Source organism: Pecten maximus, chromosome 5, assembly GCF_902652985.1.
Source record: "Pecten maximus chromosome 5, xPecMax1.1, whole genome shotgun sequence".
Taxonomy (NCBI): Eukaryota; Metazoa; Mollusca; class Bivalvia; order Pectinida; family Pectinidae; genus Pecten; species Pecten maximus.
This window is the reverse complement of record NC_047019.1, coordinates 19,891,281-19,905,418: the sequence shown is the minus strand read 5'-3', so window position 1 is coordinate 19,905,418 and position 14,138 is coordinate 19,891,281. Positions and strand designations below refer to the sequence as shown.

The window sequence follows — 14,138 nt, the reverse complement described above, 5'->3', positions numbered from 1 at the left end:
GAAAGGATACATTGCTGAAGTGTGCTGTATGCAAGGGACACGTAGATGTTGTGAAGATATTGCTGGATCATAGAGCAGACATTAAACTTGTAAGCTGTACATGTAACTAAAATAGAAAAGAAATTATGGTATTTATATACTACAACATTGATATCTTTGTATAAAGGATGCTGCGGGAGGGGGGGTGTTAATTATGTGCTTTGAAAAGAAATGAATAAAAAAAAGGATGTCGTTTGAAATTTGTCACTTTCATTTTCTGTGCAAAATGTATTATTCCCTTTATCACAATGCTAATGATAACCATCCTTCAGTGACTTAATTGACCTCGGCTGTTGATAGGATGTTAAACAATACTTAACCAACCCAAACCTAATGGTACAATTTATTGATGTAGTGATATATGTATGTACATATTTTGATTGAAATTATGAATATATGTGCAACATGCTTAAATTTTTACCTAGCTGATATAAATAGATATGAAGCTACTTCCTGTGTATCTTTTTATGATATCATCAAAGTCTTAAGTGTCCTCCGTCATGCGTCATAAACAATTAACATTTTTGACTTATAGCTTCAATAGCTTAGAGGCCCAGGGTCATATTTGGTCAATAGCATGCATAGATGAAAGGCTACAAAATTGTTCAAATCAATGACCTTAATCTACTTTCAAGGTCACAGGGGTCAAATGTGTTAATATCTTTGAATAACTTCTTCTCAATATCCAAGAGGTTCAGACCTAGGGTCATGATATTGGACCATTAGCATGCTGGAATAAAGGGCTACCAGGTTTGTTCTAATAAATGACCTTGACCTTCTTTCAAGCTCACAGGGCTGAGACATGTTTAATGTTGGTTTAAAAGCAAAACATCATCAGTCAGTGTACACATTAGAACTTGGGTGACAATAAAGGCCCCTGAGCCTCTTGCTATTTTTGTTTTACCTACATTAATTAAATTTTTGTTTTATTTGTCTTCTATCAACTGTTTTTTCCAGGGTGATGCCTTTGAATGGGCTGTCATTGGTGGTAACTTAAAGATGATATCTCTTTTATTAAAACGGGGAGCAGATCCCAATCACTTCATCAAGTTATTTGTTTACAAGGTGCGTTTTCCCAATATATCAAACAGGATATGTTATTAATTCAACATTCAGCAATGATAATAATAATAATATTTATCACACCTGACAGTGATCATTGCATATATGTGTCAATTTAGAAATAAAATGCAAATTCAATTGAAAATACATGTCATGTAAACTATTGCTCTATTATGTGATATCTGCTGTATATAAAGAATATATATTGTGCTAACGCTCGTGTGTACAAAATAAAAACTTATTATGTGCCAATCAATAATTTCTTAAACGTTTCTTACAGGGTTTTGTTTTGGGTATCGCTGTAATGAAAGGACGTATCTGTATGGATATACATGTAATGAAAGAGCTGCTTGACTATGGAGCTGATTTAAAAGAAGTAAGTTCCTCGGGAGATAAATCTTACATTGTATTCGATATACCGACATGGTCTTTGCCAAATCTGGCTATTTATTAATTTAATGTTTTCCGCTACATAATTACACAAATATTTAGTTTGTTAACATTTGAAAATGCATTCCATACCCTAATAATTTTGATATGACATGGATATGTGGAACGGCTCTAAGATTAAAAAAAAAATTTGCTGTGAACCTGTCAAACGTTTCAATACGGCATGTCAGATGATTTAAAAGTTAGATATGGGACTTATTTTCAAAATCTGGTGATTTGAATTGAACAAATTACAATTTATATTTAAAATCTTGTGATTCATATACTAAAAGGAAAAAACTGCAATAAGAAATTGCCTGGTTTACGATGAGTTATAGAATATAAAAGTAGAATTATTGAGTGATTGGGTATATGTACCACTACGTCGTATGGAATTTGCTAAATGTAAGTGGATGAAATTTTAATAGACCACAGAGTGGCTCACCTTCTTTTAACTTATTAAACCATTAATACATTCTATAACATGTAATCTTTTTGTTTTCCATAATGTGATTAGGTTTCTTTTCCCTTTCAATATATAGATAATTTATGGGGGTTTATACTGTTCAACTTGTGATATATAATGAGAAAACATGTGATGCATATTCAAAACCTTGAGATATATATTTGTATCTAAAAAGAAATCTAATGTATTTAGTCAGTTTGATATTCTGATTCATATATGTTCTATTAGTTTTGGTGATATGCAGTTTATTACAAAATTTTGTAATTTATATGAAATAGTTTGATATTTATATTAAATGGAAATACAATGCTCAGTATCTGCTGAGGGAAATTGAACGTGACTGCAATGACCATTGTCATCTCAATTCAATCATCTGATGTTGTACAGTTTCCGATCAAAAGTCTTCCTCACAACCTATTTCTGCTATAATTTCTTTGCATTTTAACTTTTTTTTTTGCTATAATTTCTTTGCATTTTAACTTTTTTTAATCACTTGCCCTGCTTTCATACATGGCTGTTTTTTATTGAAATTTTATGTGATGGAAAAGAAATAGCTAGACATTCTTCATGTAAAGTTTTTTATGCATAATACCTCCTATATAGGTAGATATTAAAAGTAACAACAAAACCAAATTTCCCGTGGCACCAACATTATTCATCAACTTACCAAATTATCATCAAAATGGTGTTACAAAAATTCATATCGTAAAACAGATTTTAATTTCTGAAATAAATGACAATGGTAAATAATGAAAATATTATAAAATGAAATGTAGATAAAAACTCTTTCAGCATACAATCTTTCGCTAAAATCAGTCCATTAACAAATCCAGCTAAATTCTTTGACAAAATGTTCAAATGTTAAGATTATATAGCAAAATTAAAATGTGTGGAAAGGCTTGACCTACTAGTGTATATAGGAGAAGAGTGATCTTTGTTTTCAACTGAAATTGAATTCCAGTATGATTATTGAAGTCACTGACCTAAAATGTCGCTAATTTCATTTGTTTTTGTAGGGCGTTGTTTACACTGTTAGAGGCAGCAATATGGAAAAAACAAAAGATATGCTCGAAAGACCTGATCATAAAAACAATGTAAATAATTTTTTTTTTATGGTGCATATCCTGAGTGTATCATTTTCAATTGTTTCAGTTAAATACTTTTGTAAATGATATCGACCGCAATGTATGAATAATTAGTATTTTTAACTATCTATTTTGCTATTTCTTGATTTGTTTTTTATATATATCTCTTGAGACTCTCTTTTGTTATAGCTCTGAGGCATTACATTATGTAGGTCATGCAGCCAATACGAACTTATGTACCGTCAGGCTTGTAAGGTTATGCTGAAAAACTATAATATTAACTGTTCCCTCAACTATTTTGTAGGTGTGAATGTATTGCAATAATGACTTATCTGAATGACGTCTTAACTAACAATAACATACTGCAGTCAGAAACATAGAGCGTTACCTTGGACAGTTTAACTGGTTTGACTTATTTGGAAAAAAAGATACATGTATATATAATTTTAAATATATATCAGTCTTATGCGTATTAATGAATTGCTTCTTTTAACATTTTAAGCTCAGTTTTTCATGTCAAGCTCATGCATGCAATGTTAAAATCAAAACTGAATATACTTGGTGATCCTATTTGTACCGTTTGTAAACATAAGGTAATTGAAACAGCATATATTTTATGACTGTGAAAATGTTGAGAGGTTGTGGATATTACTTGAAAATCCGATATTTGAAAAAACCCCACAATATACCGTATTTGACCTAATAAGGGCGCCCCTACCTTTTTTTTTCAAGGAAATTAATCTTTGACTGAGTGTCAAAATGGTGTTCAAAAGTAACAATTCATGTGAAAAGTTTTGCTACTTTATGTGTTTCTTCAGCAAATTAAGTAACTGGAACACAAGTTTTTGCCACATTTTGTCTATTCCTACAGATGACATGTCAGTGCAAAGAGCATCCGAAACTAAACGCACATACAAGTGATAACTTACCATCTTTATTTGAAGATAAAGTAAAAGACTTCATTCTTGTTAATAAATAACTTTTGTTCAGAACAGAAAGCTAGTAAAAGACATTGTAAATCAATTATTAGGTCAAAGAAAACGATGTCTGATATGATCTGGGAAATCACCTGTGTCTATAAACAGAACACAAAAGAGTTCCATATGAACATAAGGTGGAACACACGCTCTCTGGTCTAAAGATCAGCTGGCATGGTTTACATGTTTACAGGAATATTCAAGTGATGTTAAAGCTTAATATATGATAATGAATAGATATCTTCATCTGGAATATATTTATGACTGAATATTTTACCGTTTCCACAGCCTTGGGTATTCTGCTATAAGGTATAGTCTGTTTCATAAAACTTCAGAATAACTAATCTTAATAAGGGCGCCCCCACTGTCAATTACCTGTGCCCTGTGCCCTTATTAGGTCAAATAAGGTATTTAAATCCTGTTTGGGAAGACAGGTAAACAATATGGCATACATAACCTTATTATACTCTTTGTTAAACAATATATCTATATAAACAGCGTGTTAAAGGTGATCAACTCCTGTTGGAAAGTGTTAAAAGAAACATAGTGAACGATATACAATATGGTAAAGTATACCTCAAGCATGAGTGGTAAGGCCATCTTTAAAAACATCTTGGTTTGTTGTAACCAGACCAGGGGTTTTTACATATGGGTAGGTAGTGCTGAACTTTTTTTTATTCAGTTCTGAAAACAGATTTTCAACCTTCAATACAAAAACAAACCAGAATATAAACTGTTTGGAAATCATTATTTATTTTGTGGTCTTTAACAAAAGAAACACACACCAAGCTTATTTGGGTTTGCGAGACATATTTCCAAACTTGCAAAGCAAAAAAAAGCCATTTTATTTTTCACAATAATTTTCTGAGTAGGCACATTTTTTCTGGGTAGGGCGGGTTAACCCAAACCAACTATATTTTTGTTTTGGCCTAAACAAACTGTTTTCATTCATAGATTGAGGCTTTTTCAAAATATAGTTAAAAAAATAGACTGCATAGAATTATGTACATGTATTTCTTTTTCTTGAGTTTAAATATACTGTTTATGCTGCCATCTTTTTAATACAGCTACTTGTTATATTGTATTCAAGCTTCAACACAACCCTGGTATACAGTTTGTGTATGCAGGACTTAATGTGTATGAAAGTTGTCTTTGCTTTTTTGTATCATATGAGTTACTTGAAAAAAACTGTGAAGTAAGCAAAAAAAAATCATGTTTATTGATTTCAATTTCATCTTCTTTTATAATGGTTACTAATGATATGTTTTGTAGACTGTGGTCACACCATGTGCCTTGATGGGTGTACTGAATCACAACTTAAAAGAAGCTGTATTTGGTCGATGGAAGGACATAGGTAATGACTCATCAGAGCATGACATAGATTCCAATCTAGCATGTTACTTAGTAATTGTTTTAAAGTATGGCATGTAGTTTTCAATAAATTTGACAGGAAATTTTATATAATTTTGTTAGGTCATCTGAGACAAAATCTCAAGTTACCTATTCTAGTTGCATTTTGCCTGTCATGCATCAGAAATAAATCACGAAACAGTTAAAAATTCATTACCCTGGAGTCTTACGCTTCCTCCTTGGGAGGGGGTAAATTTACAAAAGTTTATAGAGGGAAGTTTTATTTTGAGTCTCATTTGTTGCAGTGCCATTGGAAAAACTTTAAATAAACAGTAAACAGCATGGCAGTTTGATGTATAGCCATATTAGCCTTACTGACCCCCAGGTGCAGATGGACAGGGTCAACTAAAATGGGTCAATTTACTGAAATTAAAAAAAAACTTTCTCAAGACCCATATTTCGTAGAATCAAATGCACTTCAAATGTGGAATGGCCTTAATGTTCTTTACCAAAATCAGGATCCTGGAATCTCGTGCTCCCTCCTGGGATGGGGTAAAAGCTACATTAAATTACAAATGTAGTTTATTTATAGATGCTACAGCACTGACAAACGATACACTGCATGTCACAAAAATGCATAAATTTGCACCCACTGTATCAATACCAGCGAACACTTTTAGGAAAACAAAATGGCCGACAGACAGCTGCCATCATTGATTCTGACAATTGAAGATTCTTATCCTCACTCCTCGAGAAGTGTTGGAAGGATATATATCTCAAACTTAACATATAGGTCCTTTTAGACCCTACTTGTGTATATATAGAGAAAGAATAAACTTACTAAAACCAATAAAGACCGCTTTATGGCGGACACCAAAGTCTCTCTGGATCTCATATTCTTATTAGTAGGGTGATAAGAACATTTTCTTTTGTGTTTGAGAACAACCAAGGTCAGTGTTCCTGCTGTCATCCACATTAAATTGTGTTTATAGGCCTAATTATCGCTGATGTATTTTTTCATCTCCTATATTTGTATCATGTACAGACTCCAGATGAATGTCTGTTAAATTGTGTTGGTTATCTCTTTCAAACTTATTCACATCTGTTACACTATCTTAAGGTATATATACATCTATTTGCTTAATAGACAATGTTGTTATTCTATTTACCCCCCCAAGTAGACAAGAAGGTGTTTATGTCCCAAAAAAGATTTCTGATATTCAGTTATTGATGTACCAATGCCTTCTGCAAGATCATGTAAAGGTGAGAAAGTGTAGTTAGTCTTGTGATTTCACCGTCGCGTTTTCACCATAGCCCTGACAGACCACCTTATTTAACGAGATATGTGTGAAACAACATGGCACCCAATGATTATATAAATCATTTTTATCTACAGAACCAGAACTAATCATTGTATTTATTATGTTATAGCTCTAGTTGATATAATAAAAGAAAAGTTTGTGGTTCAAAAATGTATTTCTTTTGGTAAGTGACCAATGTCGTGCAATTTTTTTGTAAATGAATTGAAAAAATGGAAGAAATAAGTTGATATTGCCTAAATTCTAGCATGAATTAGGCTAATAACACATTCTTCTTCCTCTATTAAAGTTTTAATTATTCAGTAATTATATCCTGTGACTTACATTTGTACTCTCAATTAGTATCTACATCTAGCTCTGTTTTGACTTCATTCCAAGACATGCTTGTACTGATATTTGTCCTTATCTTTTCATTCTTTTCTTCTGTCTCATTTCAGTCCTATTATCAGCTTCTCTTTCTTTCATTTCCCCACATATTTTCTTTATAGCAATACAGTATTAGATCGAAATGGAATCAGAATTCTCTTTATGCAGTTAATAGTGATAATAATCATCTTTTTCTTATTTGTATGGTATGAGATGTTCTATGAAAGACAAATTGTTTCAAGTGGATTATTATTTAGTTTGACAGAACTATTATTGTCACTGTATTCACAATAACTCACCTTTGACATTTTGAATATATTTATAACATGAGCAATGTTCTTTTTCAGAACTGACAATAAATGTGCAGCACATATCCTTCAATGGCATAACAAGTAAATGGACACCCAACTACCATCCCACTTTCAGCAAAATTTCTGTACTACTAAGCTACAAACTTGACACAAGTGGAAAAGATATTCACAAAAAGAAATCTTGGAAAGTGAGTACTTGATCTGGAAATTGATTGGTCTACACCAAGTAAACCATCAAAATATTCCCTGTTCTTTTTCTGAGCTTTACCTCATGTCACAGAGTCATGACACACGGCCAAGTCACTATTGGAAGGCCTTGGCCATTTTCTTTTTTTTGGTCCATACGATTGGTCCAGTTGGACCGGTCTTGTTCGTTTATGTAGTAAAAAACGGACCTGGTGATTTTATATTGTTTTCAAACGAGTCTTGACAAAGACTCCCATGGCCTGTATTAACATTTGCAGGTCCGTCACGATATATGTTTGAAAAATTATATTCAAAAACTGACCCTTGCACTCTTAACTGTGCTTTTTTTTAATACACTTGGTTTGTTCCAGAAGTACAATACTGGGTATAGATATAATATACTAAGTGGGGGAGGGGGTTGCATATTATAAAATTTCTTCATCTAAATAAATTTGATATACCTTCATGGCCTCAAGGATTAAATATGATAAAGAATTTTTAAGGGATTTTCTGAAGAAGAAAATATGTGCCATTATTGCCTAAATAATCTAGTAAATGACACAGACCATTCAAAGTTTTTTGATCATCATTTAATAATACACAACAATATCATTGGTGTCTGTGCAATAGTCCTGAGTATTTCAAACAAGGTACTAGTAATCGACCGATGTTCTATTACACGAGGCCGAAAGCAGAGTGCAATAAAACATCGGTCGATTACCAGTACCGAGGATCAAATATTCTGGACTATGGTACAGACACCAATGATATACTTGTTTTAATACATTATCATTAAAACACACTTAGAACTACTGAAATCTTGACTTTCCTGTAGGCCTAGTGGTTGCCATGACTTTCGTCTGACAATGTTGACATCTGAGTGACTTAGACGCTTGTGTACTGTAATATGTTCAGTACCAGTTTTTATGATTATACATAGAACTTGTAAATCATCATATCTACATGTACACATGTTAGCTAATCTGCCAGTGATATAGATAGACCTTTGTTCTCTAAACAACTTGGATGTTATCTATACCATGTTCATGTAATACTGGTTGTTTTCAATTATCTTTGTGTAGTTCTAATTAATGTGGTATTTACATGTTGACTTTAGGTCACAAACCCCATGACCATATTAAGTCGGGGAAATCTATCTGTCCGGCCAATGCACATTAAGATTAGTATAAAAGACTACCACTTTGCTCATAGCCATGTCACTCCTGCCATCTTAGTATGGATACAACATATACCTACATCATGATCAATAAACAAGAGGAACCAACAATCAACGACTTCCTCATTATTCATCTCTACAACTACAACTTTACAAAAATAAAGGGTAGGACTAAATTCTGAAACTTCACTGGTGTTCAAAAGTTGGCACATGACCGTGCAATAGTCATTTTAGTCATGTAATAGTTCAAAATATAGCTTATGCATATAGTTTAGGAAAGTTGATATAGTAAGAGTAGGGGCTAATATTTTTTTCTATTTAACCAGAAGCAGATGTGTTATATTTTTTTTTTTTGTATTTGCCATTAAATGTTTATCAATGATAGCTATTCCGGATATCTAGTCCGTATCTGATTTCAGAGAGTGCGTTATTAGTCACGCCGTACATTGTAGCTCTTCATCAGTAAGGTAATGAAGTTCACTTCCAAAGTTTCTCTATCAATGGCGAGTTGGGTTATCTGTCAAGCGAACAACAAACACAACATTATGGCGATGAGGATGACTTGTCAGTGTGAAAACCTATTGCAAGTACGTTCAACAATTAGTAGTGACACTAATGAACAGTAAAATTAATTGAATTGAGTTTGGAAAGTCAGCAAAAGTTACGGCGAATTGTTTCTTCTGTAACCACGTGGTACTTGGGTTTGGCGCAGTTTTGAAGCACGTGGAATCCAGACGGTCAACATCGAAATATCAGTCAATATTTTGCCTTAGGATATTGTCATGGCGGGCAAAATAGGTCGTTTAGATACATTTGATACTAGTCTGGAAAGTTGGGACTCGTACAGTGAAAGATTGGAACAATATTTCATTTGTAACGATATCAAGGACGAGAAGAAAGTTCCCGCTCTTTTGAGTTTAATCGGGGGGAGCACGTATTCATTACTTAGAGGACTCACGGCTCCAAAGAAACCTTCTGAGGAGGGATTAGACCGATTAGTTGCCCTGTTGAAAGAACATTTTAGCCCCAAACCACTAGTCATAGCAGAAAGATTCAGGTTTCACAAGCAAGACCAGCGTGAAGGTGAGACAATACGTGAATATTTAGCTGCTATAAGGAAACTATCCGAACATTGTGAATTCGGTGGAGCTTTGTCAGATTCGCTTCGCGATCGACTTGTATGTGGGTTGAAAAATGAACATATACAACGAAAACTCTTGTCTGAAGTCGATTTGACATATGATAAGGCGGTAGATTTGTCGGTTGCCATGGAAACAGCCGCTAGAGACACTACTGAGCTGCGAGGGAGCATCAGTGTAAACAAGATACATAAACAGAATGGTGGTAAACTAAAACTGAAGACTTTTCCTATACAAGGCATGCAACAGAACAAGTACACAAAAACATGTTACAGATGTACAGGTAATCATGATCAGAAAGACTGCAGGTATAAAGGGGAGACATGCTACAAGTGTGGAAAAAGAGGACACATCAAAAAGGCCTGTCGAGGGAAAGGTGGTGACAGAAGAGTGCATAGTATAGAGACTAAACATCAGTATGATTCTGATTCTAGTTCAGAAATTGCTCACATTGAAGTTGTTAGTGTAAACTCTACAAATAACAGTAAACAAGATGCCATTTGGTTGACTCCAAGGTTAAATGGGCACGAGTTGGACATGGAACTGGACACAGGTTCTGGAGTATCCATTGTCACAGAAGAAGTTTACAGGAAAAAACTCAATGGTAAGATGAAACACTTATCTCAAACCGATGTCTGTTTGAAAACATACTCGGGAGAACGACTTAACACAAAGGGTATTGCCAAGGTTAAGGTCGAGTATAACGGTCAGTCAAAATTACTAGACTTGTATATAGTCGAAAATGGTGGAAGACCATTGTTCGGACGAGAATGGTTTCGACAAATAACATTGGATTGGCACAGGATCCACAGCATAGTGAAAGTACACACCGGTACAAATACAGCTGTACAGCAACAGGTCGAGGAAATAATGAACAGACACAAGTCTTTTTTCCAAGATGATTGGGGGACTCTTAAGGACATTAAAGCTAAGTTGAATGTGAAGCCAGGAGCCCACCCCAAGTTCTGTAAAGCTAGACCAGTGCCATATTCTATTAAGCCCAAGGTTGAGGAGGAAATCGACCGACTTGTCAAAGTGGGAGTATTAACCAAGGTAAATTACAGCGATTGGGGAACGCCCATTGTTCCTGTTATCAAGAAAGATGGATCTGTCAGGTTGTGTGGTGACTTCAAGGTGACCTTGAACCCGGTGTTAGAGGTTGACCAGTATCCATTGCCACGCGCGACAGACATTTTCGCATCATTAGCTGGTGGTCAGAAATATAGTAAGCTGGATTTACAACATGCATATCTCCAGATGGAGGTGGATGAAAGCTCTAGAGACTTACTCACCATAAACACTGAAAAGGGATTGTATCAGTTCAATCGCCTTGTATATGGAGTAGCATCGGCTCCCGCAGTTTGGCAACGTGCTATGGACACAGTCCTACAGGGATTAAAAGGGGTTCGATGTATTATCGACGACATGTTGATCACTGGAAGAAGTGACGAGGAACATTTACAAAATCTAGAGGCAGTCATGGATTGCCTAGATAAATACGGTCTACGGTTACGCAAAGACAAATGCGAGTTTTTCAAAGACCAAGTATCATTTTGTGGACACAACATTGATGCTGAGGGCCTGCATAAGTCAGAAAATAAGGTCAAGGCAGTACTAGAGGCACCAGAACCAATGGACGTCTCACAGCTGAGAGCGTTTCTGGGCTTGGTCAACTATTATGGGAGATTCCTTCCTAACTTGTCAACAGTTCTACATCCCCTACACCGTCTCCTAGACAAGGGTAAAACATGGGAGTGGAATCACAAATGTAAGGAGGCATTTGACAAGGTCAAGCGACTAGTAACTTCACAGGAAGTACTCACTCACTATGATCCTAAGAAACCACTTAGGTTGGCCTGCGACACCTCACCCGTAGGACTTGGTGCTGTGTTATCACATGAAACTGAAAATGGAGGGGAACGTCCTATCGCGTATGCTTCAAGAACTTTGAGTGCTGCAGAAAAGAATTACTCTCAAATCGACAAGGAAGCTCTTGGTCTAATTTGGGGAGTAAAACATTTTTATAACTATGTTTTCGGTCGTAAATTCACATTGATTACAGACCATAAACCCCTGGTGTCTATATTTAGTCCAGAGAAGGGAATTCCAGGAACCACGGCAGCTAGAATGCAGAGATACGCGTTGTCTTTGTCAGGTTTGACATATGACATTGAGTATAAATCTACTCACAAACACGGTAATGCAGACAGCTTATCAAGATTACCCCTAGATGTTAAACACAGTGACAATGAGGAGGACAAAACTGTGAATGCTATACATATTCACCAGTTAGAACAACTACCAGTGACCCAGTCTCAGGTTAGAAGGGAGACAACTCGTGATCCTGTACTTGCTATTGTACTACAGACAGTGATGAGTGGTTGGCAAGAGGAGTTGTCTGATGATACTTTGAAACCATATTTTGTGAGGAAAAATGAGATCACAGAACATCAAGGATGCCTTCTGTGGGGAATGAGGGTGATCATACCACCAAAATTACAAGCTCATGTGTTAAATGAGATACACAATGGTCATATTGGAGTTGTACGGATGAAAGCAGTAGCTAGAAGCTATGCTTGGTGGCCAAACATAGACTGTGACATTGAACAGATGTGCAAGTCATGCACAGGATGCCAGAGTGTAAAGGGAGCACCACATGTGGCTCCACTCCATCCTTGGAATTGGCCTACTAAACCCTGGCATCGTATACATATTGATTTCGCGGGTCCATTTCTAGATGCTATGTATCTCATCATTGTGGATGCATATTCAAAGTGGCCCGAGGTGGTGAAGATGAGGACGACGAAGTCGGAGAAAACCATTGACATACTCAGAACAGTATTTTCTTGTAACGGAATACCAACCGAGATTGTCAGCGACAATGGACCTCAATTCACCTTCGAAACTTTCAAGAACTTTGTAAAGGCTAACGGAATCCGACACATCACATCAGCTCCTTACCATCCCCGTACGAATGGGTTGGCGGAACGATTTGTTCAGTCATTTAAGTCAGCGATGAAGGCAAGCAAGAAAGATCATGGCTCACTTACCAAGAAACTAGCTAATTTCCTATTGGCGTACAGGAACTCTCCACATCCTACTACCAATGAAAGTCCTGCTAAGTTGTTTCTTGGAAGACAGTTACCTTCAAGGTTAGACCTCATACGTCCAAACGTCCAGGAACGAGTTGCTCATCAACAAGGAAAGATGATGGAAAAACGTAAATCTTCGACGAGGGAATTTGAATTAGGACAGTCTGTGAAGATTCGTGATTATTGTCGGGGAGGAACTAACAAGTGGGTATCCGGAAAGATCACACAGAGAACAGGACCAGTATAATATCGTGTGGAAGTATTCCCAGAAATATTTTGGCGAAGACATGTTGATCAGATTAGAGATGCACACGCGCAGATTCCAGTTAACACACCAACAGTTTATCCATCTGTGCCTAGAGTGTCAAAACCTCTAAACAAGTCTCAAGATCCACCTGTGACTCCAGTTACCACATGTGGTGATTCTGATTCTACACCACCCATATCTGAGAGCAGTATACCTGAATCACCACCAGTCACCATTCACAATTCCAGCCCGGAGCCGAGGTACCCTGTGAGACCCAATCGGATGAGTGCTCCGTCAAAGTACAAAGACTGTTAAATTTTAGTTGTGGTCATACGTGTGGTAGTGCATAATAATCCCTGTATGAACCACGGAACCCCATCGGTTCCTTATCAAGTTTATTTCCTTTGATATTGTTTTAACCATATCATCAGTAATGATAAGTGTTATATTATCTACATATAGATAGAGACTGTTTCACAATAGACTGCTAATTGTGTATTTTGAAAAGAAATCTAGTCATTAATAACATTTCATTTTATAGTCATGGTATGTCAGAGCTAGACAGGAGGATATGTTATGTATTTGCCATTAAATGTTTATCAATGATAGCTATTCCGGATATCTAGTCCGTATCTGATTTCAGAGAGTGCGTTATTAGTCACGCTGTACTTTGTAGCTCTTCATCAGTAAGGTAATAAAGTTCACTTCCAAAGTTTCTCTATCAATGGCGAGTTGGGTTATCTGTCAAGCGAACAACAATCACAACAAGATGCCTGTGGTTTGATACTCTTGTTTCAAGTTTTTTCAATCTGTTCTCTTATAGATTTTTTACGCAGCAACAGATATATATATTCACATGCATTTTCGTGTTATTAGAGCACATTGTTTATTTG

The 14,138-nt window shown here is 35.6% G+C and overlaps 2 protein-coding genes across 8 annotated transcripts in view; both read left to right on the top strand.

Annotated features, from left to right (window-relative positions):
- The window catches only part of LOC117327448, a 58,522-nt gene that overhangs the window by 21,379 nt on the left and 23,005 nt on the right, over positions 1–14,138 (top strand). For 6 of the 7 annotated variants that reach the window (XM_033884422.1, XM_033884423.1, XM_033884424.1 and 3 more), the window contains exons 7-12: positions 6–89; positions 997–1,104; positions 1,382–1,477; positions 3,013–3,090; positions 5,331–5,412; positions 7,441–7,592. In XM_033884422.1, the coding sequence (XP_033740313.1) occupies positions 6–89; positions 997–1,104; positions 1,382–1,477; positions 3,013–3,090; positions 5,331–5,412; positions 7,441–7,592 (600 nt within the window). The remainder of the gene's footprint in view (positions 1–5; positions 90–996; positions 1,105–1,381; positions 1,478–3,012; positions 3,091–5,330; positions 5,413–7,440; positions 7,593–14,138) is intronic. The other variant, XM_033884426.1, reaches the window with a different exon arrangement.
- On the top strand, positions 7,599–14,120 carry LOC117327449 (uncharacterized protein K02A2.6-like). The gene has a single exon (XM_033884428.1). It carries the CDS (start codon positions 9,550–9,552, stop codon positions 13,243–13,245), a length of 3,696 nt encoding a protein of 1,231 aa, XP_033740319.1. The 5' UTR covers positions 7,599–9,549; the 3' UTR covers positions 13,246–14,120.